Source organism: Rhea pennata, chromosome 4, assembly GCF_028389875.1.
Source record: "Rhea pennata isolate bPtePen1 chromosome 4, bPtePen1.pri, whole genome shotgun sequence".
NCBI classification, from domain to species: Eukaryota; Metazoa; Chordata; class Aves; order Rheiformes; family Rheidae; genus Rhea; species Rhea pennata.
In genome coordinates this window covers 64,641,345-64,651,395 of record NC_084666.1, presented here as the reverse complement: position 1 = coordinate 64,651,395, position 10,051 = coordinate 64,641,345, and the positions used below count along the sequence as shown (strand labels likewise).

At 38.4% G+C, this 10,051-nt stretch overlaps 1 protein-coding gene across 1 annotated transcript; it reads right to left on the bottom strand.

Moving 5' to 3' along the window:
- On the bottom strand, nt 1–3,465 carry GIMD1 (GIMAP family P-loop NTPase domain containing 1). The gene is made up of 2 exons (XM_062574140.1): nt 3,076–3,465; nt 1–273 (listed from the first exon to the last, which is right to left on the bottom strand). Exons 1-2 carry the CDS (start codon nt 3,463–3,465, stop codon nt 1–3), a joined length of 663 nt encoding a protein of 220 aa, XP_062430124.1.
- Between the last annotated feature and the right edge of the window lie 6,586 nt (nt 3,466–10,051).

Below are 10,051 nucleotides of genomic sequence, written 5' to 3'. Positions count from 1 at the left end.
TTATTCCTTTGTATGTTTAAGTAGAAGCAGTTGATAATTATTTTTTCTTATAAAATTCAAGAGCTTTCTTAAGATGGTAGTTCTTTCCTCTCTAGTTATGTTCTTCTGGTTGTCTAGGAAAATGTATTTGTGCTGTACTGAGCTCAAAAGTGACAGCAGGGTGCTTGAGGCGCTGTGCAAGTAAGAGTCCTCACTGAATCCAGCCTCTTCTGCCTTGTCTGCATGAGTAAGTAAAATTGCAGTGAAGTCCTTCCATGTGGGACCCAGAAGTTCCTGTAATGAAAAACAAATCTTAAATAGTTATCTTTTCTTGTTTCTTTTCCCCACTCACACCTCATATACTTATAAATTAACAGAAGTGTGTTCTCTTCATGGCAGGAGTCCAGTTCATGCTATCTGAGTTGCTGAAACTTCTGGGGGTTTTGATCCTCAAAGATGTTGACAAATGTTTTTAGTGGAAATAAGTGGTCATGCTGAACAGGCAGTTCTCTGTTCTCTTAACATAGATGTTAATAGAGTTTTTTGGTTTTAAAAAAAATTATGTAAATAAGGAAGATGATTGTTTTGTAGCTAAATTGCACATCGTTGTAAAAATACTGAATTTCAAGTAGTTTACATCAGTAGTTTTCCACTTAGCTATATTTCTACACTTTTGTTCAGCTCTTGAAAAAAACTTTTAAAAATCACTGTCCTGAAAAACTGAATCATGAATTTGTATGTAGAACCAATCTGTAATCTAGCTGTATCCCATAAAACTGTAATTATTTTTGGCAATTAAGGAAAGATACAAATCAAATGTATCAATTTAAATGATCAACCACAGAGGTTGTATTTAATTGATGTGGTTCATCTAATGGAGAGGGACTGGAGAAAACAAGCTGCTTTTTTTTTTTTTTTTTTTATACAAAAAATGTTCATATGCATAAGAGTTGGTTTTAATTTTTCAATTACTACTGTAGTTGTAATCATGCTAACTCTGTGCGTGTGTGACAATAAACCTGTTTTTAGTAATAATGTCCATCTTGCCTGAATGACCATATAACCTAAATAAGGTTTATCCACTTTAAAGGATATCTTCCTATTCTGAGAAATTTAGGGAGTTGGAAGAACCTAATATATTGATAGCAGTTAGTCTGTTTTGGATGCTAGGGCTGAAAAAAAAAAACCCCTCTTCCCTACAAAACAGACATTTACTATATTTTGGCATATCTCTTAGCCTTACAGTAAGCCTTCTGTTAGCTGCAGGGAGGGGAAGTACAGTATATAAAAACAGGTGGTCATGCTGTCTAAGGAAGTGTTCAGGTACTGGATTTAGAAAGAGAGAAAAATGCCTTGATTTGCTCAGAATTCAGGTAAATCAGGGCTAATGTTGGTTCTCCAAATCAATATCTACTCCCTTACTACTCTCTCAATTTATTAGGCAATGAAATAAAAAATCCAAAGAGATTTAAATGACAGTAGTCTGTGTGGATTATCGGTATGCCATCCCTAATATGCAGAGAATTATTGCAAGAACTCTTGATAGCTGAAGGTGGTCCTCATGATAGTCTCCTTTGGGAATGACATATTCACAAATAACCATTAGTGTTTATTTGCCAGGACCTTACTAGCTGTCCTGTCCCATTTGTTTGTGGCTACTGAAATTATTGTAGCATCTGGGCTTTTAAGGGGAAAATGGCTAAAGAGGCAACCATTACATAAGCTGAGAGAATCTTGAAAGAGAAGTAACAGGGTTGCTTTCTCGTTGTCTTTTCTCATGCTTTATTTCCTTTCCAGTAGGGTTTTTCTAAAGCCAGACTTAAAGAGGAAACATTCTGGCATCTCTTATGCTTTTAATTCCCAGGTGAATCTAAAAACATCTCAAACTGGGAATATGATGTTTTTTCATTGGATCAGAGTAAAAATATTTGCAAAAATACTGCTTTCTCTTAAATACCATGAAGCATAGATAGATGGAGAACTACGTAAGAAAAAGAGTAATGCTGAGAACAAATAGATGTAAATTGGCAATGAATAAAAGTGTGATGAAAATTAGAACCAAGTGTTTAACTATCAGAAAAGCAAGGTTTAGCCTACCAGCAGGGAGTTATCAGGAGGAAAGGAGGAACAACTCACATTTCGGAAGTTATTTGTATGACTGTACTTTGCCAGTTGCAGCAAGTGATAAGATTTGATGGACCAGGAAGTCTTTTCTCGTCTTACAGGTTTTTAGAAAGTTCATTCCTCTAGTATACAGATGCTGTGTTGAAGTGTAATGTGCGGACTTTGAGAATAATGAAGGAAACACTTTGTTTCTTTGTAAATCATATCAGTGAGCCTGGTTTGTCTGATAAGATAGATGAACTGAACAATATCCCTTTGCTGGCCTCTTTTTCAAATAAGTGTATTCATAGAAATTTTTGATTGAAAAGCAAGAATGCCATTCCAATTTCTGTGTCTCTCTCTCTTACATATTTTATCCACTTCAAAAAATATTTTGCCCTAGAAGTTCAAAATATATGCTTTCAGTCAGTTATGCTAGAAATTGCCCTTAGCCAAAGTAAACTTACGATAACTTTCTAGTTATTTTCTCTTGAACAGATGCAGCAGTAGTGACAGTGCAGGACAGACTGCTGAGCATCCTAAACCCTTGCCCCACTCACAGATCTTCATGATTGTGGACCCATCATTCTCTGCTTTGGTCAGTATTCTTTTTTGTGCAAAGTATAGGAGAGTGAAATAACTTGACTTTTACTTCAAATAGCACTTCAGCAGAGCTAGATTTGTCATGATAAACCTTTAAATGCAACTTTTGAGAGAAGAGCTTATTTTAGTAGGTAAATTAGATTTCTAAATTCCTTTTTCCTGAGTCCAAGTACAATACTTTTTTTTTTTTTTTTTTTTTTTTTTTGACCTCTGGCTCGGAAAGTGTTCCAATTTTCAGATGAACTTCTCTGTTTTACTTTTGCAGTTAACTCTTCCATAGAGTTCTATAGAGGAACAAGTAAAGCAGTTAACTTCCATAATCACCTTCTGTTTTTACCTGAGGACAAAAGATTTGCAGTTATGGCAGAGACATCTGTTTGTTAATTTTACCTGGATGAACTGAATTGCGTGATCATTTTCATCGGGACACAGAGGCAAGTCAGCCCTCAGGACCAAAAGAGCTAGATGTAGACCTTCTCTGAAGTGTTGAGTCAGGGCTGTTCTCACTTTGTATTGTACCTGCTCTTTGCTGAGACTGCTGTGGGGGTAGCTTGGAGTGTCAAGTACTCGAATGCGGAGAGCTAGCTCACAGCCATTTCTTCGTATAATTCCTGAAATACGACTGCTGCATCCAAGGCTGCAACATGTAGTCACAGAGCTTGGGGAGAGATGACTTTCGAAGTCATAGCTGCCCAGCAGTCTGTTCCCAGCAGCACTTTTACCGGTCTGAGTTCTTCCAAGCATGAGAAGGTTGATGGTCATCTCATTGCTCTCTGCCATTGTGTGCGCTTTTATCCAGAAACCTGTCATTAAGTGAAGAACAAACAGCATGAGCTGTTTCAGCTAGCAACTTTGAAAAAAAGACAAAAACAACAACAACAACAAAAAAACAGTAATGGCAGAATTCAGTGGTTTTAGAGTGCCTTTTCCTGCCTGAAATGTTTAAGGAGGGCATAGTGTGGATAAAGAATCAGCACAGCACATACACTTCTGGCTGATGCAAGGGCTGATCTTCATCTGGTGTCCTTCTCCAGCTTACTGCTTAGGTGTCACATGGAAGGTGTCACGGAAGGTGTCACAGCTATGAGACTATAGCCTAATAGGCTGATCAGCATAGTACCTATACTGGAAGAACTGGGAAAAAGTCAGATATAACAAGAGTTTGAGGAACGGGTAAAGCAAATGTGTACTAAGGAGAGGCAACAAAGGAAGAAGGAAAAGGAGGTGCTGGGAAACAACTGAGGAAAGGAGCATTGGCATGCAGGGAATAGCTATGAAAAGGAGAAAAGCCAAGGGAGGAAGAAGAGTAAGTAGTTGATTTTAAGTTATCAATGACACCTGAAACTTTGGAAAGATTATTTAAACTATTCTGTTTATGTAGTTTTAGAGAGATCGTGGATAATCTAAGAATTATCCTGGAATTACCTATTAATGTTTAATGCAGTTCAAGATTTCTCCCTGATATTAAATTCATGCCCAAATCAGTCTTTTGAAATAGTTTCAATAAGAGGCTGAACATGAAAGAGTACTTAGTTAACATATTTTTTGTTACAGGCAATAGTGAATTTTATACGTGATGATTTTCCTTACAAAATTCACAATATACAAAGCAAAAATATTTCAATGATCAATCCCAGATTTTAAAAAGGGAGTAGTAGTGCCTTTAACAAAATACTAGTGCTTTAACAAAAAGGTGCTTTATTGAAGTGGATGTCCTTCAGTAATTAGTCAGTCTAGATGTGCTTTGTATTCATTCTCTGTAACATAATAATGTGACTTTAGGTGGACATGTATTCATATATTCTTTTTTTAGTTGTACTGCTTTTTATAGTCATTAGCGATTTTTTCCTTTTTTTTCTATATGCAGTCTAGACTTAAATCCTTAGATTAATTTCATATACTGTCACTTACCTTATTCTTCCTTAAATTCTTTTGTTCAGACTTCATTCATACACCGTTTGTCCTGAATAATAAAAGTTCGTATGTGAACTTTGAAACTAATACTGGCAACGTACCACTGTGAGACTGTTACGCACACACTAGTCTGGTTAATCTATTACTGATAGATCCTTATCCAGTTGGGTATGTTTGGTCAGTAATTGAAATGTCTTAATTTTTTGTTAGTTACCTACAGATACAATTTTTTGCAATCATTTTAGAGATTGTGTGAAGTTAGTGTGTATGAAAGTTATGTATGTTCTACTATCAGTTTAATATGAGAGTGGAGGTAATGGGATTATTTTCTGTGCTGCGTATTCTTGAATGTGGGTTCATGTATGTGTGTGACAATGCATGTGCACTTGTAATGAAATAATAATGGCAATGTTTTCAAAGCATGATTTAAATCTAATTCAGATGTAAAGCTGTTTGCCTAACAAAATAATGGATTAAAATACAGAAGTTATTTGTGCATCAGGGAAAAAAAAAAAAAAACACCCTGCAGGTTTGCACAATTGCCAGTTATGTGCAGTAGCTATTAGCTAGCCACAATCCTTCCTGTTAGCACACCTTTCTTTCAGAAACCTTCATTCTTTTGCCATGCTGTGGTAGTGTTATAATCCGGGGTGAAAAGACACTTCAGAAAGGACCTATCACTTGCTTTTAGACAGTTAGACCTTTCCCTGCACGGGGGAAGTACTTCTGTGCCTTAACAGAAAATTGATCTAAATTAGTGCTTTAATGACTGGGTTATAGTAGTAGAATAAAAGAAAGGAGTGAGCCCTGCTTGGCTGTTTGCAAGGGAGGGTTGAGATGCTGCCTCCCAGACTGTTAATGCCAGGTGAGTGGATGTTTACTCCAGGGGAGCACTGCTATCTGTCCTTAGGGGAAGCACAAGAATCTGATACCAGCTTCTGCCTGTGGGCAGGAGAAAAGAGGAAGGTGCTTTCCAGAGCCCAGAGGTACTGTCATGCAAAATGTAGCTCTATGTGGGAGCCAGGGCTGCTCCTGCCTGCTGCAGCAATGGAGTGAGATTTAGCTCCTCCAAAAGCTTCCTGTCTCTAACAGCAGTGGCACAGGCACAGCCGGGTTTTGGCAGAGAACGGGAGTTAATGAAGACAAACTACTGCTTTCACAGCCTCCACATGTATATTCACATGACCTCATAATTTCTGTGTTACTTGGCTCTAGACAGCTACAACTCTGTATAATATTTTTATTGCTGTATGTTTCTAAGATTGCATAGGCAGCTTCTTTTGGACGGTCTCCTGCTCTTGGGCCTGTCTATTCTGGTGACCAGCAAGACATTAAACCTTTCCCTGTATTGAATGAAGAGCTGAGGCACCTACCACAAGGTTTTAGATTTCACTGCAAAAAAACTTGCAGCCCAGAGGTACATCGGCTATATGCAACTAAGTCCTGCACAGCATATTAAAGCATATTTGATGTAAAGTATATGACAAGGTTCCTTCATCTGCTAGTGAGTACAAACTGAAAGACAACTGCAAAGGGGATCACTCACTTGAAAAGTGAATGAGTTGGTCATTCTCATAAGACTTAAGGATATTGTGACAATTAAATCCAGATGCTTCCCTTAATTTGCCCAGAAGTCTTGATTTTCGTTTAATTGCAACAGTCCAGCTCTGAACTTTCTTCAGACCAGTCCTGTGCACAGTAATGGCTCTCATTATATCTGAGGCAGTCTACGTCTTAGCAGTCGCATCCAGTTTAGCCAGCAGCCCGTCGGGGAGTTAGTTTAAGCTTTGCATGGACAAGAATTCAGAATTTCTAAGAAAGGCAAAATCCCAGAAGCAGAGGAGTGTTGTACACGGAACCCAGCTTGCCTAGCTGGAAATGGAGCAGGGCTCTAATGCTGGCAAGGTGGTTGTAAACTTGAGAGTAATGTCAACGAGGCACTGCTAATGGCATCTAGAACTTAACTAAGCAACTTCCCCACTAAAAAGGCATTTCTTTCCAGTGCTGTAACAAGTATAGTGTACTCTGAGATGGGACACATCTGGAAGAACTTATGACAGCATGGACAGAGGGATTTAAGAAGTCTTCCTGTGAAGACATGATGGGGAAAAAACAAACGGATTTTTGTGATTGTTGCTTAGACTCTTCAGAGTCCTCCCCAAGGTGGCAGTAGCAGCCTGTTCCACAGGTATTATAAAACTCAGCTAGGGTCTTCTTGCTGTATAGTCCTATGCTGAAATAAAATACTGCATGGGAAATGAGTTAAAGCGTTAGAAAATGTAGAATAATTACAGCAGTCTTTATAAGTCTGCTGAAATAAGAGACGTTTAAAGCATTTTCCCTCCTTTCGCCCAAGAAACAGTTCTTTCTCTCTATTTATTTTTAATAAAGCACACTGATAGGTTTGAACAGCAATAATGGTAGCAGTTAAGAAAAGAGAGTTTACTGTCCTTTATAAGTTTCTTTTGGTAAGAGGGTCCTATTTTCCCTATCTTTTTAGTTGAATTGATCACATTTACTTATGGGGCTTTGGAAATGACGTCGTCAATCTACTGTCATTCTTGGTGTATGAGTTAGCAAAGAACAAGTACAGAACTGCCTTTGATGTTTTTTAGCACTACCAGAGTGTAAGCTATTGCTTGGAGTTGTTTTTGTGTGTGTTTTTTAACTTTATTTTTAAAATGGCAAAGAGAAAACCAAAACTGCACCAATTATGGGTTGGCACATGTGAGAAGGCTGCCTATAGGTGATAAAGGAACTTTTGTACTGTTCCCATAGAAATACCAAAATAAATCTAGTAAGAGATTGTCCAGGATCTGGGAAGTAGGGCCAAAAATTTTGATGAAAATAAGTGGCGTTTGGGTATCCAAATTCTTTAGTTTTCTTTGAAAAACCAAGGCTGATCAAACAAAATCATCTGCAAGCAGCCCTGGATTTGTATGTAGCTACAGAGTTAACTAGAGTTGCAATGCCTCTTCGTTACATTAGCCTGTCAACTGCTGTTCTACTGTAATGCGGTGATCACCCTGTTGGTTTGCCAGTACCCTAAGCAAGCTCTCCAGTCTGCAGCTGAGTGTCTTCCAAGCAGACTAGATGGTGTAAATTGAAATAACATAGGACGTCTCTAGACACGTGGTGTCTCACCATGTGTCTCCTTTCAGTTCCCACGCCTTCCCATCCCTTACAGCTTCTTTCCCTATGTGAGATCTCAGTTTAGCACAAGATGATGCCATAATAAGTAATTTAAGATGTGCTTTGATGAATTTCTCTTACTTAGAGAAAACCCAGTGAGGCCACTTGATGGATTACCACACACAGAGACAGGCTCTTAGCCTTCACAAACAACATGAGAAATCTAGGAAGGTATGTAGTCCATGTACTCAGCATGGCTTCAGCTCTTTTACACATGTAATTTCTAAGAAAAGTCAGGCAAGTCACTGTTTGCTGAGGGGAAGAGAGGATAGTCTGTTGATACTCGATTCCTTTCAGATGGCATTCACAACAAAATTTTCCATCCTTATACTAAAGGAAAACAGACAGAAAATATCATAGTATTTCTTCAAACACATTTTTTTCTTTGCTAAATCCAATCCTTAATATTCCTAGTATTTCTGAATGAAAAGAAACAATCATCCAGTGATCTGCATGATTGTACCTCTCTGAAGGGTAGGTGGGCATGTAATTTTATGTGCTGTTAGAGAGAGGAGGTAGGTTATAGCTGCAGACTAGTGCTGAAGTTGCACCTGCCTTGGGACAGTGCCTCTTAGCACACTTGCAGACCCGGCTCCCCTGATTTCAGCTGAACTTCTTAAAGCAGGATGTGGGTTCAGGAACAATGCTGCTGGTGGAAAGGCAGATCAAGGACCCTGCCCCGTCTGAGAGGAGATTGAGCAGAAATACCAGCGTGGTGAGGATGTCATCAAGAAATTGTTTCTGTGTTGTCCCACTGAGTCACCGACACCACCGCATCCCATTTTCCTTCATCCTCCTTCATCCTGGTATGAGATAATACCAGATCAGAAACCGGTATCTAACATGTTAATCTGGGTTAGTCTATCCGCTGCTGAAGTACTCTCTGCATTTCCTAGGCAGGAACGTTGTCCTTCTGAGCACTCTGCTGCTCAGTGCGGCTCTGTGACCAGCCGCAGGAGCAGTCTCACCTTGCTTGCAGTTAGTGTGGTTCGATGTGAGGTGGCCTTTCAAAATACTCGAGGAGGCAGCTGGTGGATACACTGTGTAGTGGGGCAAGTCACACTTACTGTCACAGGCTGCCAATTTTTAATTCTGTTACTAATCCCCACCTTCTCCAATTTAACTAATGATTTCCCCCATGGCACTATATCAGATTTTTTTAATATACATGGAATGTTTTTAATATGCTATATTGTGCTATACTTTCTCTTGAACAGATTGCTTAGAGATATTTAAACTGACTTGTTTTGAGCTGGGTTGCTGTGATACGTTTTCTGCAGTATAAAGGTTAGCTACAAGTCACTAGTGGGCAGGTTTGGCTATAGGAATATGCAGTGAGACTGATGTGTTTGTCTCTGCGTTCAGTACTTCACAGGGGAATAAGCAAAATGTTCAAATAAAAGCAGCAAAAAAGGGTGTTATTGCAAGTATGACTATACATATACCAGTAATAGTAAAGGAAAAAATAACCAAATCATAAACTGTTGATTTTAAAAGCACGTATTTGGAAAAGAAACAATAACCAGAAAGTATGAAAACTTATGGAAGAATAGTGTTTTTCTTGCATTTATCTGGATGAGCTCTGTGACCAGCCCCATACGCCTTCATTATTGACCCCTTGAATAGATGGAATATTGTGTTCATTCACAATCACTTCTTGTGATTAGCCTCAAATTCTCCCCGAGCCAAATGCATTTTGTCCCTGAAAAGAGGCAAAAATCCTATTAATGGGAAAACATACTTGGACGCTCATGTACAGCTTCTGGGTACAGCTACTAATTCTGTAACATTTGTTCCCTTATTTTGAAAAGCTGCAGTTTCTTGTTTTCCTCATCAAAATAGTATGGAAAGTATTTACCTCTTTTTAAGATGTGTGGTAGGATAGATTTAGCTAAAGGCAATGGATTTCTGTAGGGCAGTAACAGCATTGGTTATGATAGGATAAAAATATTTTTTATGTCAAGTGCAGCACAGGACCTAGATGACTTCTGACTTAACTTTCCAAATATATTTCCAAAATGCCTGGAAAGATGATAGTCATTTTAACTCTTAGTAACCATAAAAGTTGCACTTATACGCAGGGTTGAACTGGTCACAATGCTACTTGTCTGCACTATAATCCTTAAAGTGATGTTTCATAGGATGTCCAGAATACATGGCATGTAACATTTCTACTTGAATGTAAAAATGATGACTTTCTACTCAATAATGTGGACATCTGTGTGTATTCAGGACAGATTTAGTACTTAGTTGCTTCATT